Source organism: Neocloeon triangulifer, unplaced genomic scaffold (assembly GCF_031216515.1).
Source record: "Neocloeon triangulifer isolate White Clay Creek 2 clone unplaced genomic scaffold, ASM3121651v1 ptg000015l, whole genome shotgun sequence".
NCBI lineage: Eukaryota > Metazoa > Arthropoda > Insecta > Ephemeroptera > Baetidae > Neocloeon > Neocloeon triangulifer.
In genome coordinates this window covers 4,385,574-4,400,243 of record NW_026775557.1, presented here as the reverse complement: position 1 = coordinate 4,400,243, position 14,670 = coordinate 4,385,574, and the positions used below count along the sequence as shown (strand labels likewise).

At 41.4% G+C, this 14,670-nt stretch overlaps 1 protein-coding gene across 26 annotated transcripts in view; it reads left to right on the top strand.

The window, feature by feature from the left end:
• The window catches only part of LOC132202737 (microtubule-actin cross-linking factor 1), a 127,881-nt gene extending 113,269 nt beyond the window's left edge, over window positions 1–14,612 (top strand). For 8 of the 26 annotated variants that reach the window (XM_059629860.1, XM_059629870.1, XM_059629869.1 and 5 more), the window contains 25 exons: window positions 53–1,045; window positions 1,286–1,721; window positions 1,783–2,234; window positions 2,297–2,451; window positions 2,576–2,587; window positions 2,900–4,487; window positions 4,565–4,762; window positions 4,814–5,107; window positions 5,161–5,465; window positions 5,635–5,706; window positions 5,789–5,842; window positions 6,144–6,218; window positions 6,471–6,639; window positions 6,697–6,814; window positions 6,925–7,154; window positions 7,211–7,328; window positions 8,525–8,697; window positions 10,248–10,494; window positions 10,993–11,161; window positions 11,546–11,614; window positions 11,788–11,868; window positions 12,021–12,074; window positions 12,262–12,306; window positions 12,718–12,771; window positions 13,096–14,612. In XM_059629860.1, the coding sequence (XP_059485843.1) occupies window positions 53–1,045; window positions 1,286–1,721; window positions 1,783–2,234; window positions 2,297–2,451; window positions 2,576–2,587; window positions 2,900–4,487; window positions 4,565–4,762; window positions 4,814–5,107; window positions 5,161–5,465; window positions 5,635–5,706; window positions 5,789–5,842; window positions 6,144–6,218; window positions 6,471–6,639; window positions 6,697–6,814; window positions 6,925–7,154; window positions 7,211–7,328; window positions 8,525–8,697; window positions 10,248–10,494; window positions 10,993–11,161; window positions 11,546–11,614; window positions 11,788–11,868; window positions 12,021–12,074; window positions 12,262–12,306; window positions 12,718–12,771; window positions 13,096–13,258 (6,324 nt within the window). In that variant the 3' untranslated portion in view covers window positions 13,259–14,612. The other 18 variants (XM_059629882.1, XM_059629883.1, XM_059629858.1 and 15 more) reach the window with 16 other exon arrangements.
• The last annotated feature ends 58 nt before the right edge of the window (window positions 14,613–14,670 follow it).

Genomic DNA, 14,670 nt, shown 5'->3' with positions numbered 1-14,670 from the left:
TATTTATAATCATTTATGAATGACTACTTTATCTCGTAATTAATTTTTTCAGGATGTAACTGAGGAAATTGCAAACCACCAGCAAGCAATTGACAGCACCGTCGACATTGGTCTTGAGCTCATGAAGCACATCACCAATGATGAGGCCATCCAGCTGAAGGACAAGTTGGACGTGCTTCAACGTCGCTTCAGTGACCTCACCGTCAAGGGATCAGACTTGCTCAAGCAGGCCCAAATCGCCCTTCCTCTGGTCCAGAACTTCCACGAAAGCCACACCAAGCTTGTCGACTGGATGCACTCGGCTGAGGGCTCTCTGCAGTCTTTGGAGAGTGGCTCTAGCGGAGGCGGGTCCACTTCCTTCGGACAAAACCAAGAGGAGGAGATCCGCAGGCTGGAAGCCGACCTTGCCGAGTACAGACCCGTCCTAGACACCATCAATGTGGTTGGACCCCAATTATGCCAACTGTCGCCTGGAGAGGGTGCTGCCACCATCGAAGGATTGGTCACCAGGGACAACAGACGCTTTGACGCCATTGCAGAACAAATCCAACGCAAGGCTGAACGCATTCACCTGTCGAAGCAGCGGTCCATGGAGGTTATCGGAGATCTGGATGAGCTCCTTGACTGGTTCCGTGAGATTGACGGTCAGTTGCGTGAGGCTGAGCCACCAAGCGCCGACCCTGATGTCATCAGGGTTCAACTCAAAGAGCACAAGGCACTCAATGATGACATCTCCAGCCAGAAGGGCCGTGTTCGAGACGTCCTTTCCACTGCCAAGAAAGTCCTCAGAGAAACTAACCAAAACGAAGACACCTCTGTCATTCGTGAGAAGGCGGAGGACCTGCGGGAAGTCATGGAAACTGTCTCTGCGCTCAGCTCAGACAGACTCAGCGCTCTGGAACAGGCTTTGCCTTTGGCTGAGCACTTCCATGAAACCCATGCTGGACTCTCTGCCTGGATGGACGACATGGAGCAACAGGCCAGCATGTTGCAACTGCCAGCGCTGAGACCTGATTTGATTGCCCAACAGCAAGACAGAAATGAGGTATGAATTAGTTGTTTTAAATTTTTTATGATTTTTTAAATATCAAAACGGACAATAAATATCTAAATTTTATAAAAATTAAAAAAAATTAAATATAATTAAATAATAAATTATTTTGCCTAAACAGCAAAATGCAGCCTCTTTTTTATTATTTAATTATTATTGTTGTTTATTTTTCCACATTGTTTTGATATTGTTTATTTTATTTTTTTAATATTTAAATTTTAATTATTGCTTTAGCTCTTCTTGCAATCCATCAATGAGCACAAGCCTTTAGTTGACAAATTGAACAAGACTGGTGAGGCTTTGGTCAACCTCTGCTCACCTGAAGAGGGTGCTAAGGTTGCTGACATCATGGAGGCTGACAATGCTCGCTATGCCGCCCTTAAGGCAGAATTGCGTGCCAGACAGCAGGAGCTGGAGAAAGCCCTTCAAGAGAGCTCTCAGTTCTCTGACAAACTCGAAGGCATGCTTCGCGCTCTTGCCTCCGCTGCTGACGCAGTGCACGGAGCCGATCCTGTGTCCGCCCATCCACCCAAGATCAAGGAGCAGATCGACGAAAACTCTTCTTTGGCTGAAGACCTCGACAAGAGGGAGTCGGCCTTTGAGGCTGTCAAGCGTGCTGCCGAAGATGTTATTGGCAAGGCTAAGAACAAGCAAGATCCTGCCGTCAAAGGTTTGTTCGTAAAAATTCTCAGCTTTAATAAATTTTAACTGATTTTTATGCTTGTTTTTAGATATCAGAAATAAACTCGAGCGACTCAACAAGCTTTGGAATGAAGTTCAAAAGGCAACCAACGATCGTGGCAAGTCTTTGGACGGCACGCTGTCGATTGCTGAGAGGTTCTGGAGGGAACTCGAGGCCATCATGCACACCCTGAAGGACTTGCAAGATACGTTGCAGTCCCAGGAACCACCTGCGGTTGAGCCCTCTGCCATCAAGCAGCAGAAGCAGGTCCTGCAAGAGATCAAGCGGGACATTGACCAGACTAAGCCAGAGGTGGACAAGTGCAGACAGACTGGTCAGAGTCTGATGAAAATGTGCGGAGAGCCCGACAAGCCTGAAGTCAAGAAGCACATCGAAGATCTGGACCATGCATGGAATAACATCACCGCCCTGTATGCCAAGCGGGAGGAGAATCTCATTGATGCTATGGAGAAAGCAATGGAGTTCCACGAGACTCTACAAGTAAGAAAAAAATCTTGAAAGCTGAAATAAAAATCTTAAATTATTTATTTTCTATTCAATAGAATCTCCTTGCATTCCTCGAAAAGGCTGAGAACAAGTTTGCCAAGATGGGTCCTCTGGGCTCTGACATTGACCAGGTCAAGAGGCAGATTGAACAGCTCAAGGACTTCAAGGCTGAAGTTGATCCCCACATGGTCAAGGTTGAAGCCCTTAACAGGTATTTTGTTGCTTTTTTTTTAATTCCGAACTGTACAAAAAAAGTATTTTCAAAAATCTTTGATACTCTAATGGTGATGGTCTAATGCTTGTGCTTTTATTTTCCAATCAATCATCTGCTGCAGATCCCTTCAAAGGCAAGTTCTGATTAGAGATGTTTGTATGTAAAAATTTGCATGACTTGCACTCAACAATTAATTATAGATGGTTTTGAATTTTTCAACAATTTTATTGATTAAATTCTATTTAAGATTATTTTAAGATTATTAAAAAAAATGCATACATGTTGTATAATTAAGATCTCTAAATTTATGTATTTGCACTTTCTATAATTCTAATCACTTTTTTGTCCTTTTGCTTCTACTCGATTTCTCATAATTTTATTTTCATATTTTATTTCGTGTGGAAATGTGACACTAGAATATTTATATCAAACTTTCAATATGCAGGCAAGCACAGGAGTTGACCGAGCGCACCTCTGCTGACCAGGCAGCCGCCATCAAGGAGCCCCTCTCTGCCGTCAACAGACGATGGGATGAGCTTCTCCGCGCCATGGTCGAGCGCCAGCGTCAACTGGAGAATGCTCTTCTTCGTCTTGGCCAGTTCCAACATGCTCTGGGTGAACTCATGGTCTGGATAGACCGTACCAACAAGACCCTGGATGAACTAAAGCCAGTTGTGGGAGACCCGCAAGTGCTGGAGGTTGAGCTGGCCAAACTTAAGGTGTTGGTCAATGACATCCAAGCTCACCAGACCAGTGTAGATACTCTAAATGATGCTGGCCGCCAGATCATCGAGTCTGAAAAGGGCACGACCAACGCCTCTGTCACTCAGGACAAGCTCAACAACCTGAACGTCAAGTGGAGAGAACTTCTGCAGAGAACTGCTGACAGGCAGAGAGAACTGGAAGACGCCCTCAAAGAGGCCCACGAGTTCAATGCTGAGGTGCAAGATTTGCTCTCTTGGTTGAGTGACGTGGACAGCATCATTGCCGCATCCAAACCTGTGGGAGGTCTTCCTGAAACAGCCATGGAGCAGCTGGAGCGATTCATGGAAATCTACAACGAACTGGAAGAAAATAGGCCAAAGGTTGAAACCGTTCTTCAGCAGGGCAACGAATATCTGAAGAGATCCAGTGCTGGTGCTGCCAAGAACTTGCAAAACCAGCTGAAGACCCTGAAGCAGCGATGGGATAGTGTAACGGCCAGGGCCAACGACAAAAAGATCAAGTTGGAAATTGCCCTTAAAGAAGCCAACGAGTTCCACGAGGCGCTTCAGGAGTTTGTCGACTGGCTGACCAGTGCTGAAAAGACCCTGAGCAACCTGAAGCCTGTGTCTCGCGTTATGGAGATTATCCTGGAGCAAATTGAAGACCACAAGACTTTCCAAAAGGAAGTCAGCTCTCACCGGGAGACCATGCTGGCGCTCGACAAAAAGGGAACACATCTGAAGTACTTCTCGCAGAAGCAGGATGTGATTCTGATCAAGAACCTTCTCATCAGCGTCCAGCACCGATGGGAGCGAGTCGTTTCCAAGTCTGCCGAGCGCACCAGAGCTCTCGACCTCGGTTACAAGGAGGCCAAGGACCTCCATGACAGCTGGTCGGAGTTGATGAAGTGGCTGACGGAGGCTGAAGATTCTCTGGATGAATTGGCAGCCACGACTGGAAATGATCCTGAGAAAATCAAACTGCAGCTTGCCAAGCACAAGGAGTTCCAAAGGGCTCTTGCTGCCAAACAACCAAACTATGACAGCACCATGCGCCTTGCCAAGAATGTCAAGGAGAAGGCACCAAAGTCGGACGAACAGACGCTCAAGGACATGATGACTGAGCTCAAGAACAAGTGGAACAGCGTGTGCGCCAAATCTGTCGACAGACAGAGGAAGCTGGAGGAGGCCTTGCTTTTCTCCGGGCAGTTTAAGGACGCCGTGCAGGCTCTTCTGGATTGGCTTAAGAAAGTCGAAGGCTCGATGGTTGAGGATGGACCTGTGCATGGAGATTTGGATACTGTGAACGCCCTGATTGACAAACACAAGGTAAAAAAAAGTTACAGACTAATTTATGAGCCAACAAAATTGTTTTTAAATAATAATCTAAAATAATTTATTTCCAGTCCTTCAAAGAAGATCTTCAGAACAGGGAAACACAACTTAAGTCGGTGCTCAAGACTGGCTCTGAGCTGAAGTTGAAGGCCTCTGCTGCGGACGCTGAAACCATCACCAGACAGTTGGACGAGATGAATGAATCTTGGTCAAAGGTCACTCGCATGAGTGACAGGAGAACTGCTCGTCTGGAGGATGCCCTTAAGGATGTATGAACCTGTCAAAGTATTTTTGGTTGAGAAATATAATTTGATTTTTAGGCTGAAAAACTGCACAAGTCGGTCCATATGCTCCTCGAGTGGCTGTCTGACGCTGAAATGAAGCTCAGATACGCCGGACAACTGCCTGAGGATGAGATGGAAGCAAGGCAGCAGATTGAAGACCACGCCAAATTCCTCAGGGAACTCAGTCAGAAGGAGTACGAGAAGGACGACACCATTACTCTAGCGCAGGAAATCCTCGAGAAGGCTCATCCTGACGCCATTTCTGTCATCAAGCACTGGATTTCCATCATCCAGTCCAGATGGGAAGAAGTTTCCAGCTGGGCCAAGCAGGTACGTTTTTTTCTAAAAGAAAAGTTTCCAGCATTTCAAATATTTACTTTTAGCGCGAGGCCAAGCTCAAGGACCACATTCAAACCCTGCACGACATGGAAGACATTCTGGAGGAACTCCTCGCCTGGTTGGGTGGACTGGAGAGAACTTTGCAGGACCTGGAATCAGAAGAGCTTCCAGAGGAGCCTGTGTTGATTGAAGCTTTGATCAAGGACCACACCGAGTTCATGGAGAACACTGCCAAGCGGCAAGGGGATGTGGACGGGGTGTGTAAGCCTCGCCAGATCCAGGCGCCCAACCCCACCAAGCAGCCCGCAACTCTGGGCCGCAAGGGCTCCAAGCCCAAGACCAGCATTGGGTACGTCAGCTATTTTATTTTATTTTTTTTGTGCGAAACAAAAGGAATTTTGTTCCGAATACCCGTTTTATGTTGAATATTGTAGCTTTGAATGTTGTGTAGTTTTTCTATTTGATTATTTTGTTTGTGGATTGCACGTGTTTGATTTTTGTGTGCTGTATGTATTTAGGGGTAGAGACGACTATGATGGATACAGGGACCGTGAGTCCTCACCCGAACATGACCTGGGCAGGAGATCAAGGTATTGCACTGTAGTCAATATTTCCTTAGCACAAAAATTCTTGCTGTGTTCTTTTGGTCACGCTCTTTTTTTTCTTATGTAGCCTCAGGCACGGATCTCGGGAATCAACTCCTGGTATCCAGATGCGCAAAGACAGGTTAGCACTTTTTGTTGTTTTGTATTCCATTTTTTTGTAAATATATATGCGTCTCACGCGCGCTCATTATGAGCCCACTCTCATTATTTTGGGTAGCAATGCTTATTGGAATTTGGTGAATTTTTACCATGTCCTGTCATCTTTCATTTTATTGTTTCCATACACATTTTGTGTTTTTATTCGTTTATAATTATATTATATTTTCAGTGAAAAATTTCCCACCACTGATGATTAAAAATTTATATTTTTTCTGCCTGCGCATGGTTTTTTGACTGCAATTTGTTTGTTTTTGTTTGTATAGTCGTGCAAGCCCAACCAGAGAGAAAACGCCAGACGATTTGCCTCACTACGGACCTCGTTTCCCTCCCAGAGGAAGGTAGCCACCTCGACCAATTCCTCCTCTCTTCAACTCCTATCATTTTAGGAAAAAATCAAATTTTTTCCTAAATTTATCTCTTCATATATATATTTCGTTTGCAACCTTTGCTTCTGTCACTCTATCAAGTTTCTGTAAATGCTTGTCCATTGAAACAAAAGCTATTGCCTACAAATCGATCAGCTTTCTTCCTCAACTATATCTATATTTGACGCCTCAAACAACTGCTAACTTTGACTCTCCACCTTTCAGCAAAGCGGAGCCGCAGTTCCGCAACCCACGGGTCAAGCTGCTCTGGGACAGGTGGAGAAACGTCTGGATGCTTTCTTGGGAGAGACAGCGTCGTCTGCATGACCGTCTTAAGTACCTGATTGAGCTTGAAAAGGTCCGCAACTTCAGCTGGGACGATTGGAGAAAGAGGGTAGGCGAATTTACAATTACTAAACTTGCACAAGAAATTAATTGCTCTCCATTAAAGTTCCTCAAGTTCATGAACCACAAGAAGTCCAGACTCACCGACCTCTTCCGCAAGATTGACAAGAACGGAGACAGTCTCATTCCACGTGAAGACTTCGTTGATGGAATCATCAAAACTAGTGAGTTAAAGAATTGAGCTTTGATTTATATTTATTTTAAATTGGCTATATTTGAACAAATCTCATTTCATATTTTGCGTTTACATTTAAAATTCTCCTTTTTTTAACAGAATTTGACACCAGTCGCCTGGAGATGAATGCAGTGGCTGACATGTTCGACCACGACTCGCAGGGCCTGATCGACTGGCATGAATTCATCGCTGCCCTCAGACCAGACTGGGAGGATAAGAAGCCCAAGAATGAAGCAGACAAGATACATGACGAGGTCAAGAGGCTGGTCATGATGTGCACTTGCAGACAGAAGTTCAGGGTGTTCCAAGTTGGGGAAGGAAAATACAGGGTAAAGAGAAAAAAACAATTTGAATTTACAAATGGCTCAACAAATTATGTTTGTAGTTCGGTGACAGTCAGAAACTGAGGCTGGTGAGGATTTTGCGTTCAACTGTGATGGTTCGTGTCGGCGGCGGCTGGGTGGCTCTTGACGAGTTCTTGGTTAAGAATGATCCTTGCAGAGGTACGCATCATATCTTAAGATCAAATTTCTATATGAATATTATTAAAAATTATGCGAAGCAAAGAGTTTTGAAAAAAGAATATTGGAACTATAATAATATATATTTGTGAAATGCAGCAGAAAATTTAAAGAATTTTGAACACACAAAACACAAACACAGAATTATTAACCTTCTTGCTCTACTTGAGGGACAATAGGTATGGTGACGGTTGAAATTATTATCAGTAACTGTCTGCCACCCCTGCTCCAGTTTTGTCTAACCCTGTTTTGAGATGTTTGCTTCCAAATTTATTGAAAAAAAAACCCTGACCCGAGCTTAATTGATTAAAAAAATCGCTGCATGTTTCCAATTTTACTGACCATAATAATAATTGTATTACTAACCTGCTAGTGCTAGTGGTCTGTATTAATTAAATCTCTTACTTCATTCTAAAAAAAATTTGCTATCTGGTGAAGGTATTTGAGATCTGCTTCTAATACTCTGCTTTCTCTCCGCCTCCTTTTACCCTTTCAACTAACCTTCCTCAACCTTGATCCCTACTTTTGTATTTATTTTTAAACATTAACTGCAAATTGCATGCTATAGTGGAAATGTTGCCAATACCAGATCCAAACAAGCCAGAGCAGCATGAGGCTTGGTGTCCTCTGGGTCCAATCGAAAGATGTGAGGATTTGTTTGCATGTTTAGAAAATAAATTTAAAATAACTCAAAATAAACTACTCACAAAAAGTGTTATATTTAATTTGCTATTTTTCGCTTGGTTGCTGGCATATAGCTTTGCAAAATTAAATATCACTTGATTAAACAACACACTAGAAACGTCAATTCACCCTTATTTAGCTGCATGAAGTTTTGATTTTGGTAGTTTTTTTCACACGTCACAGAATCAAGAACCAATTTTTAATTTTTAAGCTGAACACGTAGCACTGTTATTATTATGCACTTAATTCTAGCACAAAAATGCTTTTCAAAAACTCTATAATTGCGCCAAACGTTTTCCTTTAGCGATTGTCGGAATTTTCGTTTTTGAAAGGTTGGCATGTCCAGAGCATGCATTTATTTTATTTAGTGCCTTTTATTTATTTTACATTTTAATATAACTTTAGTCTCAAGTTTTTTGGTTTGCTTCTCACTGTATCATCGTTTGTGGTCCCCATTTGAACCCTGTTTTTATTTTGCTCACTTGACCTACCAGCTAAGGGTCGAACCAACATAGAGCTGCGCGAGCAATTCATCTTGGCCGAAGGTGTTTCCCAGAGCATGACTGCCTTCAAAGCCAAACCCAGTCCCAACTCGTCCAATGTGTCGAGCCAGGGCGGTTCTGGCCAACGAAGTTCCTTCTCAGGCACAACAGGTCCCATCACCAAGGTGCGAAAACTACCCTTGATCAGGAGGAAACCGTTGAGGGTGTTTTCGCCCCCACGGCCCAAAATCTTTACTGCACTTTGTATACCTCTTGCCACTCTCTGTCTGTCGCTCTTTCTTTTGTACAAATATTTCCAATTTCTTCCTTCTCTCTCTGCCGAACGTAATAATTTACGTTCGGTCTCCGTGCACAGTAAGTATTTTACTCCTTCCTTTCTCTGTATCGGAATGATTGTTTGACGTTGCCCACCCCCGACCCCTAATTTCAATACATGCGCCGATAATCTCCTTTTGCAACCAGCGAATCAAGGTTGGTATGAAATTTCAAACCGACAACACACAAAAACACTTACACACAAGTAAAAAAGTAAACTTAATAATAAGGCAGGGCTTTGTTTAAAAAATTTGAGCACAGCAATCAAGTTCGATGTACAGCAGCAGGCATGCCGTTGTTATTATATCCGAGCGTTGTACAAAATTGGTAGTTTTTGCAAACGAATGTGTCTTACAGCCGAATACTTCATGAGCCAACTGATGCCAATTTTCGAGAGTCTGAGACAGAGAGAAGAAATCCCGTGCTCGTATCCGCTGGCAATGGGCTCGAACGTGCCAGTCTATCACTGGGTAATTAATTAAAAGTGGACACTGACCTGTAGGCTGTTTTTAACCTTTTTGGTTTCCTTTAAATTGTTTTAGAATTAGCCTACTTTATTTTAGAATTGTAATTCCAGAGCTTGCTTGTTTTAAAAAATGGGCATGCTGTGATTTTGAATCGTTTCATATTCAAAAGGCATGATTTTTTTAATTAGTTCAGCACCATAAAAAATCTACGTCACCACCTTATAGTTTCCCAAACGTGCACAAAAGCACCGGTTGCGTGTTTTAATTTTATATGACTTGGGTTCGACGCAGAATGAGATTGAATCCACATTATTTGGGAGGTCATTCACAAAACAAGACACAAAATCAATCAACTACTCTAGTTTTAGACACGGGCCATCGGAGTCACTGAAATCCCCTTGCTGTTCCTTTAGATTTAGTTGAGTGCTTGGAATTAGTATGTGCATGGTGTGTTGTTGTGTGCGCCCTTTTGCTAGGCCAGAGGAACGCTGTCTCGTCACCCTGGATTTTATACATCACTACAGCAGATTTGATTTCCTCTCCATTGGTCATGCTGACAAAAGGATCAGATATCATTTTTATAAGAATAATTTGTGCTTAAAATTTAATAATCACCACTAGTTCATTTAATTATGTGAATCATCTTATTTCATAAATTTTCATTTCTTTTTTCTTTGAAAATTTTTAGCACTGCACAAAATTCAATTTCTATTTGGAATATCACTGATGAAAAAAAATTAATCGAGCATAAATTAAATTTCTGAATTTTATCTTTTGATTTTATTTCCTTGGTATATGTTGTGTGTTTTGGTTTGTTTCTTTTCCTCTCTTTCTCTCTCATTATTTTGTTCTAACTCTACTTATGGAACCAACTTTCCTCCTTTTCACGCTAGTCAAGATCGCACTCTGAAAATTTCCTTCTGCAAATGTAGGTGCGAGAAAGGAGCGCGCGTAGCGTGCCCATGAACAACAAGGGCCGCTCGTCCTTCTCCGGCGGCACTCCGGACTCCCTCAGCGACAACGAGGGTGGATACCCGCGCACATTCCGCAAAACGTCAGCACCGGTCGGTCGGTCCAGCTTGACGCCGGGCGGCAGTCAGCCTGGCAGCCGCCCCGGCAGCAGGACCGGAAGCAGACCTGTCAGCAGGCACGGCTCCAACATGTCACTTGACAGCACAGGTATGAAATTAATTAATAATTAATTCTGAAAAATTTTGCCAAAACTATCAAATATTTGCAATTTTCCCCTTCAAATGGGGATTAATTTTTTAGCAATAATTATGCTTGAAAGTTACAATAAAAAAAAAAAAAAAGTAGAAAGAAAAGTTGCAGCAAGTGCCTTTTTTGGCTTTGCTTAGACTGGGTATTAAGAATGGATGTACGTTTTTTTTTTCTTATTTGAAGCCCACTATGGAGCCTCATGGGGTTCGAGCCTCACTTTCTCTGCGCCAAAGAAGCTCATTTTGTTAGCCTCCATTTCTCTAGATATGGAAATATTCTTTATTTTTTTTTTATTCTGATTTAAATCGTTTCCTTTAATTTTATTTAAATTAGACGAACACAAATAAATTTTAATAAACACAATTTTTAGATTAATTGTTAAATTGTTATTCTTTGACTTATATTTAAAAAAACTGCTATTTCTCAGTCCATAATTTTAATTTTTTTTATTTTTAGATGAGTGTTGCACTCCAAGTCGCATTCCCATGAGACGCGTGACGGCGCCTTCAAGTGGCTACGGCAGAACAACCATCTCTTCAACCAGGAAACTCACAGTGCCCATCAACGGCACAGCTCCCTCGTCTCGTCCACGAACACCGACTAGCCTGAGCACGCCGACCGGCAGGTATGTCGATTCCGAACGAGCCACTCCAATCTACGTTTAAAAAAAATACAATTGCTTTCTAGATGGAGAGCGTTATTTTTTTACTGACTGTGCATCCAGAATGGCTTATTTTATAGCTGTTTCTATTTTACTCGTGTAAATTTCTGGAATGCTTTTCCCGCAACCATTATTCGAATCATTCCACACTTTTTTTGCTTACTCAAAGAAAATTGAAACGACCAACGCTGAATTAATTATTTTAACCCCTGTCATTTTTCTCTCTGCTGAATAATAATCCCTCGAGCTTTTGTAACAAAATTTATTGGGGAGGGAAAAATCAGAACTAAATCAGACGCGGTGAAGGTTTTTAACTCATCCGGGGCCACTTTTTGGCAACCATTTCAGGACCGGCGGCAGGATGCAGAGGGCAACGTCGGCGTCCAGTATACCCTCGTTGTCAGGGTCAGGCATTAGGTAACTAACATTGACGTTAACAGCACCCACTCGATCTCATATTTTTCACCTGGCTACCTTTTCAATTGTTTTCAATCTGTGGCCAAGCCTTGTGTAAATGTGCATGCTCATTTTTCTGTCACGGAAAACCCTTTGGTAAAGGTACTAATGACTTTCTCTGTCGCTCGCACCAGGTCGCGGATTCCGGTCTATGTTGGTTCCGAATCTTTAGCGAATCAGCAGGCGTCCGCCTTAACTTCTGCTTCATGTCCTGGGTAATTTCTGCTTAACATTTAAAAGGTGTCGCTTTTCAATGAAAGAGAATTGAATTGAAACGACGCCTTTTTTTCTTTTCTCTGGTGATGGTTTCTAATATAAAAATTCTGTCTTTCTCTCTTCTCTCTTTTTCCACGCTGGACTCTCGCAGTTCAAAAAGGACCAGTTCGTCTAACATTCCTGTCCTTCTGAAGAATTCATCCAGGTACACTTTGTGTGTGTCTGTGTGTGATTTTTAACTCGACGCCGAGTTTAAAAATTTATGCCAAATTATTATTTTTTATAGTACAAATTAAAAATTTAGAACCTTTTTCCTTAAACTAGTCACTACTTAGGAAATGAATAGTTAGCAGAAAAAATTATAATGCATCTTTTTTAACTCTTCCATGCAGGCCAGTAACTTTTAAAGAGACAAAAAGTTGCACGCCTAAGGGCAGGTCAGTAGATAATTTGACGAAAAATCTGCCTGGTGCAACTTATTGCTATTTATTTTTGACACTTTACTTCTATTACGACTTATTTTCCTTCAACACTTTTTACTATCACATATTTCTCCAAGGCACTGCATTATTTATTTACCAAAATCGTTTACCACGAAATTCTTACTTTTCGCACACATCAAGAATTCAAACATATTTAATTTTCTTGCAACTAAATCACAATTATAAATTGTTTTTTTTTTTTAACACAACCGTATTTGGGTATTTTTATGTTTTGGTCATCTCTTAATCTTGCATGCTGTCAACTATATTTTACTTTGCACAATAAATACAAATTGTTATTCTAATTTTAAATTTTCAACTGGGAGGGTTGAATTTAAAGCATATTTTGATGGCCATGCATTCCAGGTCGAGAACACCATCAGCGTCCAACATTCCTGTTTTAGTAGCAAACTCCAGCAGGTACTAATTTACAATAAGACCAACACACTTATATCAGAGACACCCTGACTCAAAATTAACTCTTTAACCAGACATTAATTTATTAAAAACAAATTAGAAAATTTATTAATCAAAAACTAAATTACTCACAGAAGTGACAAATAAAAACTAGGTTGAACTTTTTAGAAGAAAAATGCTTTTATTTTTGAAAACGTTTTGTAAGCTTTCAGCTTTTGATCAAGCGCGCTTTGTTGTGTACAGTCCAATTTCTGCAATTTTATCCCCGAAAAGCCAAAATTTAAAATTTCTGCGGGCGGGTTTAATTTTTGTCCTTAATTTTCGCAGGGCCCGAACGCCTTCAGGCTCAAGCACCAGCACGCCAGGCACCGCCACGCCCGCCTACACGTCCAAGTTGGTGCGCCGTTCGTCGGGAGCGTCGGACACAGCGACAGGAATCGCTCGCAAGAGTTCCACCAAGTCGTCGTCACCTGCGCCATTCCACCTTTAGATAAGAAGCTCTCTAACGACCTGAATTAACTACTACAACCTGTGTTCTTGAATAACCGCAAACAGTGATTAACTCCTCAAAGTATATAGTTTTAACCACCGCGTTTACTTAAAAGACGGAATCGAAATTTTTGTTAATTTTTTTTAAACGAAAAAAAGACCATCGTGTATAACAAGGGGAGGCCCCAGTTCTTTTTATGATTTGTATTAATTTAGTTTTTAACACATATCAAATGATGAGTTGTAACGTGTCCCTTAATCTAGTTTTTGTTGTTGCATTGTACCAGCACCATTACTAAATCACCAGATAGGTCTGACAAACAAGCTATAAACTCTCCGTTCGGCCATCGAGTCCAACGCCATAGAGCTCGTCTGCAATGATCCTGGCTTTAGCCCAATAACTCCTGTTGATACATGTGCGGTGCATCGGCGGGACATTATTTTGTACAAAACCAAGCTCTGGGACGAGCTGAAGAAAAGGGGGGTCTTTTCTGGCTGCGAACCTTGGTCGTGAGAGAGGTGCCGACGAAGAGCCAATCAAAGTTACATTTTCTTTGCCATATACACAAACTAGTTTTTATTCAAGTTGGCTCTTAACGTGGCGCGTTACTACTAATATTGAGACGCATGTTAAAAGTGAAGGACTAATAACGACTGAATTAATCAAGATGAAAATAAATGATACTATATTATTTGCAACTGGCATAAAATAAGTATGGTGTAAATAAACCATCACTACTGTGTAATCAAGTATATCTAGTGTGTATCTTTGAATTTGTATAGAGAGAGAAAAAGAAACGCGTTCGTTTATCTTTCAGGCACAACTTTGTAAGTTTTCCCCCGATTACGAGCCCTCCGTGAAAAAAAGCACTCGTGTATTGTATTTTTAGTTTCGAATCTACCTATCTTCCTTAGAGTCGCGTTTGCCAATATAAAATGGAGAGAAAAGTGAATGATCAGCACAAATTATTTTTATGGAACGCTGATTTGTTCGACGCTGTGAGCTTATTTGATACGAGGTTTACACCACTTGCCTGTAAAAAAATTGCATTGCACCTTTCTGCTGCTACGTGTCAAGCAGACTCTGCGTTTGGAATTGTGTAAAAATTATAAATAAGTACCTATATAGATTGTTTGTTCTCGTTTGAACCAGAAGAGTGGGCAAGTTGCAATTGTGAAAAGCAGAATTGATTAAATTGTCGGAAGCTTTAGTTTCATTTCGGTATCTATATGTGTCGGGCGTTTTGATCCACCAAAATTACACAACATGATTATACAAAAGCATGAACATTAAAATAGATTAATAATCTTGTTAACATGATAATTTTTGCTTAATAAAATCTCACCTAATTAAAGAAACACTGCGTCTATTTTATTATAAAATTAAAAATCCGGAGTAATAATTAAGTATCG